Source organism: Equus caballus, chromosome 7 (genome assembly GCF_041296265.1).
Source record: "Equus caballus isolate H_3958 breed thoroughbred chromosome 7, TB-T2T, whole genome shotgun sequence".
Taxonomy (NCBI): Eukaryota; Metazoa; Chordata; class Mammalia; order Perissodactyla; family Equidae; genus Equus; species Equus caballus.
This window is the reverse complement of record NC_091690.1, coordinates 85,266,554-85,289,127: the sequence shown is the minus strand read 5'-3', so window position 1 is coordinate 85,289,127 and position 22,574 is coordinate 85,266,554. Positions and strand designations below refer to the sequence as shown.

The following is a 22,574-nucleotide window of genomic DNA, read 5'->3' as shown; positions in this document are numbered from 1 at the left end:
GCCCATGCATGCTTTCCTGGCATGTAGGTCAGTGGTTTTAGCAGCTTCTTTAAAGACCCGGCTGCCACGAGAACTGCAGTCTGAGAGCTGCGGCCTTGCGCACCCAGGGACTCACGGGACATGGTCCACGGACTCACAGGACACGGTCCGGAGCCTGCCTTGCAGTAAAAGCCGGCCAGAGAGCACTGGCATCTGGGCAGAGCTGCTTTACGCCCCAGCCCCCCTTGGCTCTCGGCCCCTTCGGGGTCCAGCACTGACTTGGAGTCAGGCTCCTCTTTCGTTGCCATAGAGACTAATGCTCCACCTATTACCTTCCCATCTCCCTGGACATGTGACTTTGGGTCAGGTTAGTTGTTCATAGCCTGTACCCGACGGTGACACTATTCACCATGACAACCGATGGGGTCAAAAACAGCTCTACTTAGGAGTCCAGAGCTGGAGAAACCAAACCGCTCCCGCCCAACACGCCATCCTGATATTGTGCCCAGCAGACGCATGTAACCACCTGAGAGCCTCGTGTGTCTTACAAGGCCTTATGCAAATCATTCTCTGCCATTGCATTTTGGCCAAATCTGTCACCAGAGTGAGGTATCTTCCAGACCTTGGTACGTATTTCAAGGGGTAGGATAAGGGCCTGGGAGCGATTTTCTAGCATCTTCAGTTATGCCCTGCTCTTTTCTCTTACCCTTGACAGGAAAATTCGTCCCACTACCCAGCCTACGGAACACAGCCTCGGGAAGCATTTCCTGACCTCTCCTCATACTGCCTAGGACCCTGGTGTACCTTCCCAGAACAGGCAGAACTCATCCTGTGCTTGGAGTTTCTTGTTTAATTTCTGTCTTCCCCATTAAATTCCAACAGAGGAGAGGCCATTTTTGTCTTGTTTACTGCTGCATCCCAGTGCCTGGCTTAGAACTCGACATGCAGTGGATTCTCCTCAAATATTTGTTGAAATAAATGAATTAATCTAGGAAATGAATATGGAGCTCTTGGACTTCCTTTGACCTTCAAATTTAATTTAAAAAGCACCTCAAAGTACTTATTACTTCTATAGTAAAAATGCTACTTAAAATAACAAAATGGATTGAATATATGTGAGTCTTCTTTAGGAAATGCTAGGTATGGCTGGAGTTCTTTAATTTGTTTAAACTGTAATAAAAATTCTTATTTATGCTTTCTTATATGCCATGTCTTCCCATATATGATATTTTGTTAACTCGATTTCATTTTTCTATCTGGATTTAAATTTTTATCAGTTTTCTAGCAAAGAGAGTTCATTTTGGCCATACTATGTAACAGATTATATTATGAAGCATGATAATTAAAATGGTGTAATATTTAGGATAAGATAGAAATATAAATCAGTGGCACGGATTGGAGATCCCAGAAACTTTAGATAAGGACAAAATAGCCTTCTCAAATTAGAGGGAAAGGAAAGATTATGCAATAAGTGGCGTTGGGTTAACTTAATTGCAACTAAAAAGGTATAGGATTCACATCTTATGTCATGCACCAAAAAACTCCCAAAAACGAAAACAAAAAAACACTTCCAGAGTTAAATAGAAAACCACCAGATCATAGGAAAAAAGCCAAGTTTTCAGATCTGTTAGAGAAATGTTAATTTTCTTAGCTTTGAAACAAAAAAAGCAATTACAAAGGTGACTGACTGAATCATACATCAACTAAAAACACCCGTATAATGAAACAACAGTGTTGAATTAGAGAGAAAAATGACAGATTGACGAAAACACCTCCATCTAACGTGACTGACGAATGTCAGTATCTATGGTATATACAGAGCTAATCCAACTGTAAGAAAAATACCACAATCCCAATAGATAAAAGCTATGAACACAGTTCACACCAGAAAAATGAAAAATGAAAACCAAATAAAGACAAGAGAGATGTTCCCCTTTTTACATTCTGAGAGCAGGTGCTGTGTTGGAAGGACAGAGATACTGGGAAAGACAGCTGGAGTTGGACCTCGGTGCAGCCACTTATTAGCTGCGTGACAGGGGCTTTTATGCTACCTTGCTTTGAAGTTATCACATCTGCAAAATGGGAGCAGCATCATACCTACCGCAAGGCTTTTTGTGAGGAAATTGCCTATCATTGTGACCGACGCATCACAGGACTTGGTAAATGTTGATTTGCTTCTCATTCAACCTTTCTAAGCAAAACTTCCAAAAAACACCACAGAAGAAAAGAGGTAATAAAGGATTTTTATGGTCCTTCTAGAGACGTATTATCCCCTTCTAAGTTACAAAACCACAGCAGTGAGACTCAGGTCACTGGTGACTCAGGTCACAGCTGCTGAGTTCTGTCCCTCAGCATGTATTGCAAATATTATTTGATGCAGAGCTTTCGAAGTTGCAGAAACTTAAGGCTGCCACTAGAGGGCGCTAGAGCTACGCACTAGGCTGAAGACCCGTTTGCGGGGCCGAAGGTGTGAGCGAGGTTTCCAGGCTTAGAAATTAACCTGGAGGCACCGAGAGCTCCAGGTCCCTCTGGGTTGGATTTACCGCTTGGCCCTTTAGTCCAAGGCCAGTCTTTCTTTATAATCCTGAGGACATCGATGGAACTGGGCAAGTGCTACAGGAGGCAGGGAGGGCCCTGAAACTTCCAGCTCCGATTTGAGAGAAAGATGCCTGTAGCCTCCTGGGGAACCATGGCTTTGTGTGATTATGGGGCACAGACCCCCTCCCCCCCAGAGGCAGGATTTCTGGAGAGGGAGACTGTGTCCCCATTCCACCCGCCCCTCATCTGTCTCGAAAACAGAGACCATTGTCTAATCAAATGTTAATTAAACAGAGTGGCTGGGAATAATTAAGGGGACTACAGTCCTTCTACAGGATTCATTAAAAGAAAGGGAATAAAAATTATTTTTAAAAGTTTCAGTAATTCCTAGCATTCAGACTAAACTGGAGGAACTGGGTGGTGGAAATTCAGAACTGATTTGCAGGAAACCTGGGCATTTTCTACTTGGACTCCAGAGGACCCAGGGAAGGAGGTGGGAATCTGCCTTTCCTCTACCTGCACCCTCCCGGCTGTGGCAGCCGCATTTGATTTATTGGGCTAAACAAGTCAGCAGCTGATTTGTTCATTCACGGCTGTCCTTGGAGAAGTGGTCCTGGGGGATAAAGATGAAGATCATTGAAAAACAAGTCAGTTTCCACGGGCAGGACCTCACAAAGTAGGTCACCCTGGCTTTCCACTGGCCTGAGGGAGGCTGGAATCCCATTAACCTCAATCGAGTAGGCTCAGGGAGGAGGGGCAGGGCTGTTTCTGCAAAACAAAACTTGGCTGCATGGAGGCTTCCTAATTTGACTTCCTGATGAGAGTTGGAAGAGGAAAGGGGAGCCTGGGTATGGGCGAATCAAAGGAAAATTCCTTTCCCTTAACAGGCGGTTAGCGCTGAGTGGAGAGGGCTTGCGTGTTCGGGAGGTCTGAGCGCCGTCAGTTAATTCTATTCACCGGGGTCTGAGGAAGTCTGAGGAATGGGTGAAGGGTGGGAATGGGTTCCAAAATATTTTTGATTTCAATTTTTCAGAAAATCTCTTCCATCTAAAAAAAAAAAAAGCTCCACTGACTCTTTCAGCCCCTTGAAGCTACTGTCTCTCTTCTTCCACGGCAAACTTCACAGAGGAGTTGTCTGTGCTCCCAGACGCCATCACCTCACTTTCTGTTCTCATTTCCCCCGTTTCCAGGCTGGTTACCCCTCCCCCATTACTGAGCAGAAGGGATCCTCAGTAAGGTCAATGATGATCTTCACGTTGATAAATCCAGCGGCGTTTTGCAGCTCTAATCTTACTTGACCTCTCGGCGGGACTAGATGCAGCTCACTACTCTCCCTCTTGAACGCTTTCTTCCCTAGGTGTCCCTACATCTCTTCTGTTTCCTTTGCAGGCAAGTCCTCCTCAGCATTAAATGTTGGAGCTCCTCGGGCTCAGTTAAGCCCTTGACTTAACTCTCAGGCTCTCTCTCGTCCATGACCTCGTCATTTACTGTCTCCTGTTCCTTGATGGCTCTTAGTGCAGAATCCTCCTCCTGAGTTTCAGAGCTTTATAGTTAACTGTGTGCTGAACACCTCCAACTGGACATCCTGAAGGCAGCTCCAACGTAACACATCCAGAACTGAACTCCTGATGTTTCTCATTGAGCTTCATCTAAGGTGCCCAGTCTTAGGAGTGGCTCCACCAACTCATTGGTTACACCAGCCAGACACCTGGGAGGCATCTTGGTCCCTCTGCCTCCCTCACCCTCTTTATTCAACTTCTCACCACAGCCTGTCGGTTTTCACGCCTACGTATCTCTCAGATCTCTGCACCTCTCTCCATCTCCACCACCGCCATCCTAGTCAAAGTCACTATTACATCTCTCCTGGAGCTTTGCAACAGCCTTCTCACTGCTCACGGGTCTCGCCTCATCTACTCTTAGCTCGTTCATATTGGAGCTGGAGTGTTGTTATTGTTTTTTTTTTTCTGATGCAAATCTGATCATGTTGTCACCCTGCTAAAAACTCTTCAATGATTTCCCATTACTCTTAATGTAAAAATCAAAATCCTTAATGTTGCATGGCTTGGCCCCACACCAAGCTCTCCTATGATTTCTGGATCTAGTTATACTGAAACCTTTTAGTACTTCAAGTATGTGCTGCTCCCTCCTCAGGGCACAGCTGATGCACCTGATAGTCTCTCTAGACTTTCTAGAATGTTCTCCCCTTGATTTGCTTCTTTACCTAGTTAACTTGTACTGATTCCTGAGCTCTTAGCTCAATTACCATTTCCTCAAGGATGTTTTCTCTAACCCTCAGGCTGGGTCGGGGTCCTCATCACACATTCTCATGGCACCTGATATCTTTACTTCACAGAAACATCACATTTGTCATCATTTGGTTAATGTCTCTCCTCCACTAAACTGTAAGCTCCATGAGAAACTCTGCTCTGCTCCCCACTCTACCCCTAAACACCTTTCACAGCACTTCCTTTTGGAATCCTCCAGTGTTTGCTGAGGCAATGACATGTTCGGTCATCCTCGATAAAGGGCACAGGGTAAGTGAAAGTAAAAATGTTGTTTTATTTTGTTTTGGGGCGGGGGTCAGACAATTTGGTGTAGTCACCCTGCTAATTTCCTGCTGGTCAGAAGCCCAGTTGGCAGATATATATGTCTCGATTAGTTAAACAATGGGAAATGTAAGAATTGTAACTTAATTGGAGGGATCTTGTTATAGTGAAGAGCATGGGCATTGGAATCAGCTGGATATGGTTGGAATTCGAGTTCTTCCATTGATGGAGGCAGATGTTGAGGTTGGACCTATCATATAACCTTTGAGCCTCTGTCTTATCATCTGTAAAGTGAGGATCATAATCCCTATGGGGGTTGTTATGGGGTTAGTATGAGGATGAAGTGGGATAAAGACCGTAAGTGCCTAGTAGGGTACCTGGCACCTAGTGATGCTCAAGGCAAAAGGGTTTCTCTCTGCTTTCCTCCTTTCCTCTCTGCCTCCTTTCCTCTCTCTTTCTTGAAAGCACCTTGCTTTGTAGTTTACGTCTTTCTAAACCCAGGTTCCTCAAGGGGAAACTGGCATAACAATTCCTTAGTGACGTGAAAATTGGCATCCACAAACTCTGTGGTCCAGATGCCCCCAAATCCTACCTGCCCTTGAGCCTTTGCCTGCTTAGAGGACCAAGGAGGAGTCCTTCACATATAGGTTCTGGGAGCTGGGAGAAGCTAAGGAGACAGGCTGAGCAAACCGGATTCAGGGTGGACTTTTTTCTGATTGACGTTAATAATGCAAAGGGGGCTGAGGGGCTTTGTGAATTCATATCAGCGTTTTCTGGTGGGACAGGCATGAGACAGGCAAATGCCCCCCTACCAGAAGAGAGCCCTGGGCAGCAGGCCCTGCCGGTGTCACTTCTCCTTGGAGGGAAAGGCACTTCCAGGCCTGGGTAGGTTTTCAACTACTCTGGTCTCAGCTTCCTCAGAGGAGATCAAGAGCAAAGCTGGGAGATCACAGCAAGCTAGAGAAGGCCTCCATGCAGCCAGCTGGGCTGCCCTTGGTCAGCTGTCCAAGTGTGAGCCTCTACTCAGGGCTAGGTTCCACCCACACCCGGATCAATCCAGGGCAAGGAGCATCCTTTGAGACTCAGCCCCCTGGCGCCGCCTGCACAGAGCCTCATGACCTCTCCTCAACCTGAGGCCAGGTTATGCCCCTTCTCTGGGCTTCGAGAGCTGCTCAGATCCTCCTCATAACACTTGTCCCCTTAAAGTGTACAGGGCTACCATGATGACATTATATTTATACACTCTGCATATGTGGTGCCACCTGGACTTGTGCAAGTGGCAGACCTGGAGTGGCAGAACTCTGTTTATTGTCTGTCTCTCCTCTTGGCTGGGCATTCCAAAGGGCGGGGACTGTGTGTATAGGGCTGGCACAGAGTAGGGAATGAGCCATTAATTTGCTGAGGAGTTAAACAGGTGAGCAGCAGGGGCCTGGCAAGAGCTTCCATGCTCCCAGCTGGTCATGGGTGAGCACCCTCCTCACTTGGCTCATCCTGTGGAGCTGTCCCTTTGAATGTCCTGCTCTTCCCTTCCTTTCATTTTGAGTTTGCCTTTTCTTCCACCGAGCAGTCTCTCCCACATTCCCCATGTTGTTGCTGTCTTCATCAGTACCATCGATGGTTAGTGGATACAGACTGCTCCACAGAGGGGCTAGCCAAGCCATCCTTCATAAACCATTTTCATGTGGTTGACTGGGAACTTCATCTCTCCAGGTCTCGCATCCTTAAAGGATGAGTGAAACCAAGGCTTGTTCAAGGATTCAGGGTGGCCAGAGTGAGGTGCAGAGGAGGGAGCAGTAAGACACGAGCCCCGAGGAACAGGAGGCAGGGGCTGAAGTGTGTTCTGCTCACTGCGGCCTCACAAGGTGAACTGAGGAGTACAGACCTGACCCTGGAAGCTAAGGGAGTCCACAGAGGGATTAAGGAGGGGAGGACACAATCAGGTTTGGATTCTTAAAAAATCACTCTGGTAACAGTGTGGATGAGGGATCAGATGGGGGGACCGTAGGAGAGGGAGGGATTGAAGCAGTCCTGGTGGGAAGAGATGGCGGCTCGAACTAATGGCGGGGGAATGGCCAGGTGAGGACTGATTAGTGATATATGAAGAAGGCCGAATCCACAGGACTTAGTGATGGGTTCCATTTTGGATATGATGAGTTCAAGGCCCGTGTAGGCCATCCACAGAGAGGTGTCCAAGAAACTGATGGATGGATGGATTTATCTCCCTACCTACATACCTGCCTGGGGGAGTGGTAGTTTTGGGAGCCATCATTATACCTCTGGTCACAAAAATGCATGGGAGGATGAAATCCCCAAGAGATAGAGTAGACAGAAAAGACATGGGGGCTGAGAATGGAGCCTGTGGTAAACCTGGCTTCTCACAAGTCAGACGTGCTCAGAGTGAGCGCACCTGGTGCCCTGAGGGGGAGTGTGTGTTTGGTCTGTTGTGGCTGAGATCACGAGTAAACACAAATGGTTAATGTTATGTCTGAGCTGGGTCCTTTGTGATGGTAAAGCCATCAGGAGACCCAAAGACAAAGGCTGCATTCCCGAGAAGATAGGGGCATGGGTGATACTCCCCACGTGGGCAGTGCACTCAGCTGCTCTCCTGCCTGCCAGGTATTGCTGACTTTAATGACATAATTGGCATGCGGCGGCCAGTAGGTAGGTGGCTCCAAGTACGAGGCTGGGACAGGGGCAGGGCAGGCAGGGTCTGTTTGCTACTTACACATTGAGAGGCTGCCAGGCTGGCCACTGAGCTTTGGCTTTGATGACGGTGAGGACCTCATCACTCTGCAAAAAAAGGACCACAGATATTTAGTGAGGAGAGCCGGGCTCATGCAAACAAGAGGGCTTTGACATGCTGACATTGTCCATTCCCACTCCCTTACTGGCTGCTGAGGCTCTACCTGCCCAGGTGTGGAGCCATCCTACCCCAGAGTGGAGGAGCCCTGGAGGCTCAATCCCAGGAGGTGGGGCTGAGTGTCCCATGTGCCTGGTGTGTGCTGGATCCCAAGAGGCCCACTGAGCCACAACTTTGGTTTCCGGCTCAGCCTATCCTTCTCCATTGGAGCCAGGCTCTGACCTGGACCATGATGGATGGTCCATGGATGGCCAGACTTCCATATTGTGTCCAGCCTGGAGGGTGCTCTCTGTCCAGGCACTGATTGGGGCCTGCTGCAGGCCACACTGTGGCAGAAGCTGCAATGAAGCCAACACCTGATTCCGAGGACTGTCACCCCGCGGCCGCTAGTGCTGTCGAGACCCACACACCAGATCAGACTCCCTCGGACGGGAAGGGCAGAAGGAAGCCTGGGCCCACACCCCTTGTGCCACTCACATTATTCTGCTCTATTTTGCTTGGGAGAGTGTGTAGGGCACTTTTAAAGCTTGGGGACCTAAAATAACCTTTTAAGGAAGAATTTGATAATGAACATTTTGAAGGAAAGCATTAAGTCATCATCGTGGGGGAAAATCAGAACTTTGTTGATGGTGCTTAACTTTGAGGTTGCTTTGGGTTTCTATTTTCAATTACACATTGCGGGTGGGGGTGTCACATGCTTTCCAAGGCTGACGGCCTCCGCAGGTCCAGATTCGGCTTTGGCTGAGACTTTTCCCAGACTGCATTCACCTGGTCCTGGATCTCCCCTTCCCCTGGGCTGGGCCCAGCAGCGCTCAGACACCACCGTCCACTATGCACAGAAAAGCCCAGAATGTCACCGGCTGGGGGAGGAAGAGCTTTGTTGCTGACTGAACAGGTCTCTGAGTTCCAGGAGGGCGGAGACTTGGTTGGCTGGCTCACAGCTCTGCCCCCATCCTTAGGTCATGCCTGGCAGTGGGTGCCTAGCACATATTTGGGATGGATTGGTAAACTTCTCCTTAGTTGGTGGATACCTTGTCCAGAAAACCCCACAGCCCTGAGGGAGCTGAAAGGAGGTCAGAGGTATCTCTAGGTTCAGGCCTAAAGATTATAAAAGGCCTTCTGGTCTGGAGCGCCTCATCCACAGGCCAGGGAAGGGGTTGGTGGGCGGTGGGCCTTTGAGAGGAAGGAAGCTGGGCCAGATACAGCTTAGCCTGGGAGCCTGCAGATGGTCCTGGGTGGGGTGAAGTGCACAAGTGAGCCCCACAGGGACAAGCCAGCAGACACAACTCCCCCGGGGAAGCTCACAGCCTTTTCCTGAGCTCAGGCTTCCCTGGGGGGTCCCTCTTTTGGTTAGAGGAATGAGTCATTGGATGCATAGACACCCCCACACTCGCTTGTCTGCAGGGAGAGAATTTCCAAGGCCCAGCTGAGCGGTAGACGTTTTGCAGGGTGGATTTGACTATTTGTTTAGAATGTGTCCCTCACTTATTCCCAGTAAGTATCTGGTAGTGATTGAGAGGAGCTGCCTCGCGTGAAGTCACGCGGGAGACCCGACCTGCCCTGTCTTCCGAAGGCCAGTGCTGTGTCTCCCAAGATCTGGATTTCCTGTAGTCAGCTCCCATTCCACGTCCCACACTGAGCTCTTCCTGTAACCCCAGAACCCTTCTCCTCCTCCGGCCGCCCCATCTCAGTGAAAGGCATGTCCGCCAGCTGCCTGAACCAGGCACCGGGACATCACCAGCCTTCCTCCATCTCCCCACCTCACAGCGGTCAGGCCCCAAGATCCACGGTGTTCACAGCTGTAATGTCTCTTGAGTCCCCCCACAGTCCCCTTACTGGTCGCTTCATCTCCTGCACCTTCTTGCTTTCCTCCAATCCACTCTCCCCATTGCTGCAAACCCGACCCTTGCCTGCCTAACCCCTCCAGCGTCTCCCCACAACTTCCATTATGAAGTCTTAATTCCTGACTTTTGCCTGCAAGGCTCTCATCATCTACCTCTAGTCTATTTTCCTCTTTGATTTTTAGTTCCTGAACAATACATGCTTATGGCAGACCAATTTAGCATCACAGAAGCACACAGTGTGAACACTGAGCACATTCCACTGTCGCATCTACCCCGCCTTCCGCCTCCTTCTGCTTCTCCAGAACGTCACGGTTTGGTGCGTCTCCTTCCAGACCTTTTATTATATATATGCAACTAGGTGCGTATGTGTACATCAGATACAGCTTTTCCCCACAAAAATTTCATCACACTGAATATCTAATTCTGCACCATGATTTAAAAATTTTTCCTTACTATCATATTATGGGAAGCTTTCCATGTCAGTAGATACAGCATCATAGATCTCCTTTTGTTGACTTTTAAAGTGTTGGAGAGCTTCAAATTATGGTAAGCCAGGTCAAGACTTATGAAAAAGAAATCCAAGATATGAAATACAAGTAGTGAGATGCTGTCTGATGACAATCCTTGTGCCCGTGAAGAAATACTTTACTAAAAAATAAAATCAATGTGGGTGGAGTTAAGGTGGCCACCAAGTGAGCTGGCCCTGCAGATTCACTCTGCGTTACAATTAAACCTTGGTTTTCAAGGCCCAGCTGATGACACGCTGATTTTTCTTTTGCAGTGTGTAACAACACAATTGTTTGGGCCTCCATGAGTGTTTATTTATGGAGCTGAAATTCTGTCTGTGTTGCTTTAGAGCTGTGGAGGCTCCAAGGATGGTGGGCCCATGTGTGGGGGCATTAGAACCGCTTCTTGATGTCAGTTGTTTCATCTGGTGGTCACACACCATCTGCATGACCAACAGCTTATTGCTCCTTGTTTGTGATCATTTGTGTTATTCAGTGAAATAGAAGAAAGCAGACGTATTCTGGAAAATTTATTTAAAAGCTAAATATTTTTGTTGAAGCATGAAAATCCTCTGGTACAACCTAAGTTCTACAGGATAAAGAGTGTCTGGCTTGTTCATGGCCATACCCAAGCGCTGTCGATGCTCAGTGAACTGTTGAAAAAGCAAAGCCACATCATTCTTTTTTGATGTATGTGTAGAATACCATAGAATGAATGTTCTCTAATCTATTTAACCAGCATTATTGGTGGATATTTAATTTTTTCCATAAATGGTGCTGTGGTGAACATTTGTGTACGTGTTTACGTACCAAGAGATCCTGTGTTTTAGATTCCTAGAATGATCAAAAAATAAAGCAAATTAAAAATTTTGGGAGGGCCTACCAAATTGTCTTCTAAATGGCTGTAACAATTTATACTCTAGCAAGAACGCATATGGGCCCATGTCTTCACAACTCTGGACACACTGGATGCCATCCATCATTTCAGTACTGATGAATCCAGCAGGCTCAGGAAAGTGGCGTGGTTGAGAAGACAAGCTCTAGAGTCATCTCTCAGTTCGAATCCTGACTGCCCCCTTGACTAGCTCTGTGTCCTCTGGCAGGCCTCCTGACCTCTCCCAGCTTTCTCATCTGTGAAATGGGGTTAAAAAGAGTATCTGCTACATGGTGTTGTTAGGGGGACTAAATGACATAATCCATGTGACGTGCTAATACAGTGGCTGTATTAGCAGAAATTTTAGCTACTATTCTTATTCTTATTTACATTCGGGCCAAGCTGGTATTAGAATCGATTTGTACTGCTCGAGTACAGAGAGGGCAGCACACTGTTGCATCTACAAACCCACAAAGCCTCAGGAGAACGTCCCCTCATTGATGCCAAGCTCTGCGTCTCAGGGAGCAGATGATGGGAGGTTTATGTAGCGGGGTGAGCCTGGCATGGGACCACTGGGGTGCCAGGCATTTTACATTCTGGAGAATGAAGGGCATTTTGCTCCAAACTTCAGTCTTAAATGAAATGCTGTCTTAACAAGTCTCCAAGGCACAGAAAGATTCTTTCAAGAATCCTTAGAGCCCTTATACTTCTCCCCTAGGACCCTTTTCAAACAAAGTATTTCAGGGCATTCACAGTTCACGCCTCGTTTGGATGATGTTAGCACTTTTCCAGAGATGTAGCAGTTAAAAGAAAATACCCAAAAGAAATGACAGGGCAGTCGTGTCCATCTTCGCGGGAATGAGTTCTTTCATTTGCTTTTGGTAAACAGATTGTGAAGATGTTACAGCTGTAATCAGACTTCATAGCTGCTGGTACCAAATGGGAAACGCACAGCCCAAAATAGCCCATGGGCTGAGGTCAGATCTGGAGGAAGGAGGGTTTTGTGGAGTGAAAACAGGTCTGGGACAGGTTGGAGGCGGAAATCACATTGATCGATATCAGGAGATGCCAAGTCTGAGCAGAGCAGAGAGTAAGAATGTGAGAGAGGGGACTGAAGTCTGAACCAACCTTATCCCACACTGCCCTCCCATGCACTCCAGAGCCAGCACTAATGTGGGAGAGCTCTGGGCGTCTCACCCATGCCCACAGCACAAGGCTGGAGTCTGTCACCTCCTCGCGGCCTTGCCCCTCACCTCCAGCTCTGTTCCTGCATCTTCCCGGCTCCCGATCTTTCGCCTCCATCTCCCAGTCCTGAACCACAACCTGTTTCCTCATCCTAAGGCCCCCTTTGCTCCTGGTGGCACCGAGGGTGACCTCCCTCCCCACCATAGCACGTCCTGCCCCAGACCTGCCATCTTGGACTCAGCCCAGCCAACTTGCCTCCTCCTTCCAGGAAAAGAAATGGGCTGCAATCCATGATCACAGAGGGAAAGGAACTGAAACAAGTAGCAACAGCAATAATAATAACAGCAGTGATCTATGGTTTTTGTGTGCTAGGCACCTCGCTAATTACCTTATATATAGTAGCTTATATAATCCTTACAGCACATTTGACACTTTTTAATCCTCGGAAGCATATTTATTTGGCCAAATTAGTTACACAGCTAGTCAATGGCAGAGCTGGAGTTCAAACCTCAGGCTGACTCTGGGGACCACACTCGTCACCCTGTGAAGCCAGGCAGAGGGGAGCTGGGAGGGTGGGCTGTGGTGCAGGAGACCTGGCACTCCTGAAAGGCTGGGCCCCACCCCTTGTCCGTGCTTCTGCTGTCCCTGAGGGTATGTCCTAGCCGACTCTGAGTTGTGACTATGACAGCCATGCTCCGAGGACTATGAGATGGTGTTTACAATACTGGGAACTGCATTTGATGAAGAGAGCCTGGAGCATAGGGTCCGTGAGTTGGAGAGAAACTGTCTGCTACTAAAAAGGGGGCCCCAACAACACTAAATGCGCACAGAGTGATACACACGCACGCACACAGACACCCCCACCCCAGGGTGCATTTCCCATTGTCAGATGTTTCTTATGAAAACCTTTGGGAATAGCTACCATCTCATTTTGCAGATGAGGAAACTGAGGTTCAGAGAAGTCACGTGACTTGTTGAAAAGCACCCAGGAACCATGACTCCAGCACAGCTATGTCTGACTCCAGAACTCACGCTCTTTCCACTTTCCCTGACTGTTCTTCCTCTCCCGTCTCCCTCTCATCCCTCCCCCCATTTTGCTCGTTTTCAGCAAGAGCATGGCTGCCCTTGGCTGACAGTTTGCTCCAAGGAGCCCTTGCTTTGAGGCATAGGGTCACCTGGCTCCCTCTGGAAGAGACCTCAGTGAGCAGTGCTGGGCCCCATTTTTTCTAACCTTTCCCAGAATTCCCACTTACCACCCACAAAAAATATCAATCCTGATGGTTTCCACATCTGAAGGTAACTTTTTCATTGGTAGGTGAGTGTCCTGGTGATGAGCAGCAGGAAATGAGCCATTTTATGGGGTGATAATGGAGTTATAAGCATCTTTAAAATCAATTGTGCCCAACGGTCCCTCCCATCATTTCAATAGGCTCTGGGTTTATCAGGTCATAAATAAAAACAGCCAGCTCATATTTGGTTGATGTGCACTGTGGCCCTCTGAGGTAGGCAGGTGGATGTTCTCCATTTCTCAGATGAAGCAACTGAGACTCACCTCTCTCCTCTGAAACTGCTCTGGTCAGAGTCGTCAGTGACCTCTCCACTGCCAATGGTCAGTGCCCAGCTCTTAGCTTCCACGATCCCTCAGCAGCATTGGACACAGCTGGTCACTCCCTCGGCCTTGTAGCACTTTCTACCTGGCTCTGGCACTTGCTGCCTCCTCACTGGCCATCCCTTCTCAGTCTCCTTTGCTGACCCCTCTTCACCTTCCTGCAAACATTGAACTGCACCAGATTCAAGCCTTGGTTCCCTTCTCTTTTCTATCCACACCGCCGTGGTGATTTCATCTTCTTCCATGCCTTAAAATACCAACTACATAAACACTGATGGCTCCTAAATTTTCATCTTCTACCTCAACCTCGCCTCTGAATGCCAGACTTGTTTATATCAATGGTCTAACACTCTCATTTGGATGTCTGATTGATATCTCAAACTCAGCATTTCTGAAACCAAACTCCTGATCTTTCCCTCCCCAAACCTGGCCTCCCTCATTCTTCCCATGCCATCAAACGACAAAGCCACCCTTTCAGTTTTTCATCCTTGCTGCTTCTTTCTCTCATACTCCACATTCGATCCATACGCACATGCTGTCAACTCGACTTCTAAAATGTATTTATGAGCCAACCACTTCTGTCACCTGCCCCACCACCATCCTGGTCCAAGCCACCATCATCACTTGCCTAGATCATTGCAATTGCTTCCTGGCTGGTCTCTCTACCTCCTTCCTCATCCTCCTTCAGGCTCTTCCTCACACTGGGTGAAGTCTTCCAATGGCTTCACAACTCACAGCAAATGGGGTTCTTGCCATGGCCCCCATGGCCCTTCATATCTGCCCTGCCCTCCTGTCACCTCACTAGCTTCATCTCCCACCCGCTCTCCTGGACTCTCCCGCCCACTCGCTTTGTTTCAGTCTTCCTGGCTGAAACTTTTCCTCAAATATGCCAGGCACACTTAGCACTTGCTGTTCCCTGTGCCTGGAACGCTGTCTCCCCAGATATCAGAGAACTCATTCCTCTGCCTCCTCTGGGTGTTTGCTCAAATGTCACCTTCTCAGTGAGGCCTTTGCTGACCCCACCATTCAAAATAGCAATTCCCTACCCCCTCCTTAACCTGGCACAGCCCATCACTTTATCTGATTATCTTTTCTCCATAACATCTGTCACTGTCCGATATTCTGTGTCTTTTGCTTATTTACTTTTTGTCTTCTGTTTCCCACTGCTGGGAAATATGCTCCAGGAGGGCAAGAGTCTATTTTGCTCCCTCAGCACTGTACTGTCAGTGTTCAGAATTGTGCTTGGAATGTACTCAATCAATATCTGTCGAATGAATGAGAGGCTCTCATGAGGAAGGGCCAGTGTCCTCTGAGCCCCAGCCACCAGCACTCCGTCAGCCTTGGGTGGAGCCAGAGCTGTGTGAAGTGACCCTGAGAGACCTGGGTGTTGAGCAGGCAGGCACGGGAAGAGCAGGTGGAGAGCACCAGCCAGAGAACTCTGCTGGAATGGCCAGGTGGTAGAAGGAGGGGAGGGGCAGGACGCAAGAGCCACAGAAGAGCGGTGGTCAGCACTCACAGGTTCTGAGTATGCTCAAGTGGATACCCCAACGACCTGGGCTGGCCGTTTATAAGTGCCCATAGCACGCCTTGTCCCCTGGAAGCAGCTGCCATCACAAGCCACTGTCTGATCAGCTTTTCCAAAGCCAGAGGAGGTATCTGAAGCCCATTAACAGATCCACGAGAAATGATGTGGTTGCACAGAGGCATTTCAAATTCAATTTCTTTTTATTTCTTTTCAAACACAGCCTGTAATTCCGATGGGAAAATTGCATAATGCCCGTAGATAACCATTTTCTCGTGAGATGGTTTTGTGAAAGCAGCTTGGCATTTCCGAAGTGGAGAGGAAGGGCCCATCAGAGCCGCCCGGGGCCCGCCCGACAGCCCTCCTGTTGTGTCCTTCTGGCAGGTGGAGAGCTCTGAGGATGGCATCACTTCATGACCTGAGAGAAAGGGCCATCCTTCTGTGTGCCTGTATTAGCCACAGACAGCGATTTAGCGCGTCCCCTGGTGATCCAAGTGCCAATCCTGGGTTTAACCTCATTCTCTGGACTTTCTTGGTGTCCTCTATAACGTTCGTGAAAACCGGCCTCTCCTCTGAGTCAAGGGGGGAGCGGAAGAGGTCGCTGGGGCATGTCTATCCCTACCATCCTACCAGACCTCCTCCTCACCTTCTACTCTAGAAGAACGTCAGTGCCAGGACCAGAGCAGGGAAGTGAAAAAGGAACCAGGTCAGGTGAGATCCCACCGTCACACAGGAGAGGGCAGTGAAGCAAGGGCTGTCTGCTTTCCCACAGATGGGGCTGCAAGGAAGCCCAGCTGGAGCCAGAGCCAGGAGGATGGGCCAGGCCAGGTCTGGCTGAAGGTTCCTGTGAGGGCAGTGCCCCAGCACTGCCCCATGGGAGCATCTGCCTAGTCTTAAAGGCACAGCACTCAACACCCCTCACCCCTCTCCTGTTCCCACTTTCCCTCTGAAGACAGGTCCCCTCTAGTCCCAGAAGCTAGTAGTAGAGTAGGGGCTGGATTATGTCCTCCCTGTGTACCCAACAATGCCTGGCTTGGGGGAAGTATGCAGGAATGATTAGGGGATGAATGATGGATTAATTAATTAAGCAATTAATTGATGACAAGCCAGAGGAAGACTCTGACCATCGCTGCCCTCCCAGGGGGTCTTAGGGCACTTGTGAGCACTCTGGGGCTGGATGCTCTGAAGGGTTTGTGAGCAGATAAGTGCTGCGCTCTGATTCAGGTGCTTAGAGGAGTCTGCTGACTGCTGGGGGACAGTAAGCTGTAGGAGGACAAGGGGGAAACAGGGAGACCAGCATCCGGGCCACAGGGGAACGGGAGAGAGCAATGGCGGGGCTGAGAATGTGTCAGATGCAAGCCATTATTTTAAAGGTAGAAGTAATGGGATCTGCTGATGGATTGGATGTGGGGTGAGAAGTCAAGGATGACTCCAGGGGGAGGTGTCATGCAGGCGGTTGGCTATGTGAGGCTAGAGTTCAAGGGAGAAGTCCAGGTAGGAGATACAAACTTGAAAGTCATCAGCACAGAGGTGGTAGTCAAAGCCACAGGAAGGAGCGCCTGGAAGTGAGTGTCTCAGAGGAGAGGGTGGGGGGCTGGCAAAGAGCCTAAGAAGGAGCAGCCAGAGAGGCAAGGGGCCCCCAGGAAGTGACCCAGGGCGTCTTCAGAGCCCTTGTGCTGCCTCTTCTGTCCCCACTGTCCCCCTGCTGCCCCCACTGTCCTTGCTCACTGCTGCCACCGCTGAGAACACATTTGAAGCAGGTTTAGGAAAACCCAAGGTGAGGCAGGGGAGCCAGGAAGCGCAGACAGCTCTTTTTGAGGAGTGAAAGGGGAATTGAGAAAACTGGCAGTAGCAGGAAGGACATGGGATTATTTTCTAAAAGATGAGTGAAATTAGGGCAAGTTTGTATGTGGAAGGGTATAATCCAATACAGAAAGAGAAATTGCTACTGCAGGGGAGAGAGAGGGTGCGCTTGCAGGAGCAGGGGTTCTTGAAAAGATGAGAAGAGGTGAGATCCAGACCCCAGATGGAAGGGTGGCCTTCCAGTCATTGCAAGAGGATGGAAGAGGAGGCAGAGCACAGTAGCTACCAACGCTGGAGGTCATGGGCATTGCTGGGGGCTGATGGCAAGGATTCCTTCATCCAACAAATAATGATTGAGCCCCTACTTTGTGCCAGGCTCCACTCTGGGTACTGGAGACAGAGCCCTGAACAAAAGAACCACCAATGAATTCCTGTCCTCATGGAGCTTTTCTTCTAGAGCAGGGAGGTGGACATAAACAAATGAGCAGCGTGCCAGACTGTGACTGGCTCTCCGGGAAAACAGTGCAGGGGAGGGCGAGAGGGAGCCCAGGGCCGGATAGGCAGGGAGGTTGCAATGACATAGAGCGATGGAGGAAGCTTCCCTGATAAAGGGACTCAAGTATTATAAGACATGGGTGCGAATGCATATGAAAAGGGCCAGGAAAGGACTCTACCAAGACGAAAATACACCTTACATACTAAGATAAGGTCTTTAAAATGAAAAAAATAACATAACCATATTATAGGAAGTTAGAGAGAGGCAAAAGAAATATTCATAATCCCACCATCTTTACCCAGCAACTATCATCAATTAGTATATTCATTTCTACATTTGTAGGCCTTTGTCCCATAGTTGAGATCATAGAACGCACGCACGTGCACACACACACACACACACACATACACACGTTTTCATTATCCCTACCATTCCTCGCACCATGATAGCTGGATGATTATACAAACCACTCTGTACCTTGCTTTCTAATTTAATACATTTTAGAGATAATCTGGTTAGGGATAGAGGTCTTTTGATGATGAACCCAAAGACCATATAGCAATATAAAAATATACTTTTATATCTTTTTTTTTACATTACTGTATGTGTGCTTGTATTTCTATTTGCATAAGTCTCTGCAGGGATACACAAGAACTAGACAAAAATGAGATGCCTCAAGGGAGGGGAACTGAGTGACCAGGGAGCAAAGAAAAGGATGAGACTTTTCAGTGTCTAACCTTACATAGTTTTTGAATTTTGAACCATGTGAATAAATTGCCATTAAAGAAAAATGGGAAGAAAAGGCCACTCCAGGGCTGTTTCCCATGGTTTTCTCAGCTGGAGAAAGAGCACTGAAGGCTCTGGAGGGAGCCTGTGAGAGGCCTGCGCTGTGCGTGGAGGGCGCGGGGCAAAGGTCTGCAGGGAGGAGCTCGGATCCAGGGCAGTGGCTAAGCGGTGGGAGAAGGGGCAGAAGCGCCAGTGCAGGGTAGAACGGATAAGACATCTGATGGGTTCTTACTTGAAAACTTTAAAGCCTGTTAAGCTGCGTTAAGCTTTATTATCTTTAAAATAAAAGCAGTTTCAAAAAATAACGAGACTTCATCGGCACACCAAGATCTCCCTCTGCTTCTCTCTTTCCACCTAAGAAGCTTCCAGCCCAGGTATCATCCTGCCAGCCCGTTTTGCTGGGTCCTTAAATGTAACATTTTGCTTCATTGTCTCCCTTCATCCACTGATTTCCATAAAAAGCTTTCAAATTATTAAGTAATGAAGCTCCAAATGACCTGGATGGGTGAGAAGTAAGTGTGCCTTAAAGGTGCTCAGCACTTCAGCATCAAATAAGGTTCTAGAAATGCTGCTTTCTTAAATGGTGCTATTTAAATGCAAAGGAACAGCTCGATAAGCTGTAAAAGCTTAACCCTCCTCATTCCTGAGACCCCCATACACTCCTAGAGGTTCGGGGAGTAACTGGGGAGGTGAGAGGAGAAATTGTGTGCTGCTGGCTAACACTCCAGGGGTGTCCCTACTAGGAATTTAAGATCACCACACAGGCTGGCCTCTGCCAGGCGTCCCAGGGGGAACAGAAGCTTCCCTAACTGAAAACCCCCTTCTAGTTATTATTGTGTCATCACAGAGCAGGAGTTAAAGAGGAGTATGGTGGAATAAGACAGACCGAGGTTCAAATCTTGGCTCTGCCGCTTACATGCTGTGTAAGTTAGAGGAAGGAGCTCATCCTCTCTGAGCGGATGCCTCAATGTGTAAAACACATATCTATCGAGCTTCTTCTATGGGTCAGAGACCGTGATGGGCACAGGGCATAAGACAGTGGACAAGGCACAGTCCCTGTTCCTGTGGGGAGTGTCCTCTAGTGGATTGATAATAATAGAGAGGATTGAATGAGACACCTAAGTAAAGGGCCAGGTGAATGGTCAGGGAAGGGGTAGCTATGATTACTTACTTATATCTGCATCTCTCCACCCCCCTTTTCAGGGTAATCTTCCACTTCTGCCTGACTACCTTCCAGCGCATCTCCTATGCTATCTGTCCTACCCAGGCCATCTCAAGGCTAATGAGTCCCTTTGCCTGGAATGCCCTTATCCTGTCCTTTCAAGCAACTCTTCCTCTGAAAAGGCTTTTTTTTTTTTTTAAAAAAACAAAAAGAAACTGACATATTTAAGGTGTACAACATGATGTTTTGATAGGCATATACATAGTAAAATGATTACTACAGTCAAGCTAATTAACACACCCATCTCACATAGTTGCACTTTTTGTGTGTGTGGTAAGAGCACCTGAAATCTACTCTCTTAGCGGGTTTCCAGTATGCAATGCAGTCTTATTAACTACAGTCATCATGCTGTACACTAGATCTGCAGACTTGAGGCCCTCCTAACTCAGTTCCTGCCTCCAGTTTTTCTCTCCCATTCCTCTCTCCAATCCTCCCTGGGGACCTTTCTAAAACATACATTTCACCAGGTCACTCCACTCCTTGAAATTCTTCCTTTGGCTTTAGGGATAAAGTCCAAACTTTGTAGCATGGAACACAAGGCTTTGCTCTTTGGCCTTGCCTGCTTCTCCAGCCTCATATCTCTCCACCTTCCATGTACCCTTGATCCCAGCCACCACCATCCTCATCTTCATCCCCATCACCAAACCAGCTACCAAGTAATGGATGTGGTCTATGTCCTAGGTATTGAATTGAGCACGTTACATACGTCATCTCCTCTACATACCAATAGTCCTCTAAGGTGGAGTTAATGGATGAGGAAATAGGCTCAGAGAAACCCAACAATTTACTCCCCTGCATGTGGCTAATAAGTAAGGAGCCAGAATCTGAGCCCAGGGTCCTCTGATGTCAAAGCATAATCCTTAGGATTCCTGCCTCTCACTGAACTGCCTGCAGGTCCTTGAACCAGAAGTGCTTTGTTCACGCTTCTGTACCTTTGCGTAAACCACCTTCTTCTCCCTGAGGTGTCATTTAACCCTTTCTAGCCTAGATAACGCCTCCTTGTCCTTTAGAATGCAGCGCAAGCCTTCAGTTTGGTGCAGCTGCCCCTCCTCTGTGTCCTACGTTGCTGGCTGTCCTACGTTGACCTCAGTCATGGGCTCCACCTCACTGAACTGCTGTGACCCTCTTACGAGCATGTTTCCCACATCCCCCTCCTTCCCTCACTGCGAGCGCCTCAAGGAGGGGAACTATTCATGTGCATGTCCCTCCTGCCCACTGTCTAGCACAGGATTTGGCACAAGGGAGATAATAAATAAATGTTTGTTTAATAAATGAATGAATGAGCAGCAGCTCCTCCAGCCTTGAAATAGGCATCAATTGATCAAAACTTGATTTGCTTATAATGTTCCTGCCAGAAGTGGCTCAGAGCAATAAGGAAAATGAAACCCAGAAAGAATTCTTCTCCGCCAGATCCGTTGCCAGACTGGAGCCAGATGAAAGAGCACATCATTTGTAACTAACTGCTGATCCTCAGAGGTGCAGACGGGAGCTGGACTCTCCGATCATTTTCTGTTATGTTTAATCTTGTCACTTGGCTACTTTGTGATCCAGATAAGGTCCAGTGGCAGATGAAGGGTAACAGAACGTACCATCCCAAAATATGCCTTTTTGGTCTAAGGATTATTTTGAAAAACTGCAGACACAGGAGAAGCTCTGAAAACAGAGTAGAAATTACCCCTTTTAAGGGAAATTTACATAAGAAAGGGGCCTGTACTAGGTTGAGAGCTGTTACTGGAGATCACTTCTTCCTCTGGGAGACTTACCTGGCAGGGCAGGGCAAATTTTCTACCACACGTTTCCTCCTCTCACCTTCCTGTGAATTGCCTTCCTCCCCTTTGCAGCCCCAGACCCTTGTCCCTCTCCTTGGCTCAGGATGGTATGCAAGCCTCAATTACCTGGCTGCCTTTTGAGTCTCATATCTTTGTGGGACTCCCGTATGTACGTAACTATAATTGGTTTTTTCCCTCCTCTTAATCTGTCTTTTATTATGGGTGTGCAGGGGTGATGGTGGGGATCTCAGCCAAGAACCTAGAAAGGTAGAGGCAAATCATTTTTTCCTCCCCTACACAGGGCACCTGGCTTTGGAAATTCTTGAGACATAAAGAACAGAAGGCAGAAGGGAAAAGGCTATGACAAGTGTCTACATTTCAGGAGTCAGGAGGTAGGAGGGTTGGGGTGTGGAGATGGGAGTGGGAGATGGAAGGGTGGACACAGGACTGGGGGCCTTTCGCCTAGTTTTCACACTCACAAAAGCCTCAGATTAGAGTCTGGCATGATCTCCAGAGTCACAGAGACACACCAAAAGAATTGAATGAAGAAGCTCATCTTACAGCTTTTGACATGGCAGGCTACTGACCAACCCCACCCATGGTAAGGTAAAAATGGATATTCTTGTAATTCTTGTAACTTATCTTGAAATTGGCACAATTTTATTACATTGTATTTTTGTGTTAAAGCATTGTCCTAATTTTGTCAATCCTGTTATAGCATTTCCCCCCTACTTTTTAATATGCCAAGAGCAAAAAAAATGGAGGCAACTGGACTTCTGAGAGGCCCTGGTTGTGTTGTAGGATCTGAGTGAGACCTCTGCTCCTTGGGCAGTAGCTTGTTTGATCTTCGGGGATAAGAAAGGGGTGGGTGGTACAATGGTGAGGTGGAGCTGACTTATATGGCTCTTGAGAGTTGACTATATACATCTCTTCTCAACTCTATGTTCAGTGACAGCACATTAGTAGCTTGACATTGGCCATGGTGGGAGTATTTACACCACAGACATTGGCAAACACCACAAATCAGGGCTTTTT

At 48.1% G+C, this 22,574-nt stretch overlaps 1 protein-coding gene across 1 annotated transcript in view; it reads right to left on the bottom strand.

The window, feature by feature from the left end:
* Positions 1 to 22,574, bottom strand: part of SPON1 (spondin 1) — a 245,450-nt gene that overhangs the window by 16,637 nt on the left and 206,239 nt on the right. Inside the window, exon 7 of the mRNA XM_023646077.2 lies at positions 7,789 to 7,853. Coding sequence (XP_023501845.2) covers positions 7,789 to 7,853 — 65 coding nt within the window. The remainder of the gene's footprint in view (positions 1 to 7,788; positions 7,854 to 22,574) is intronic.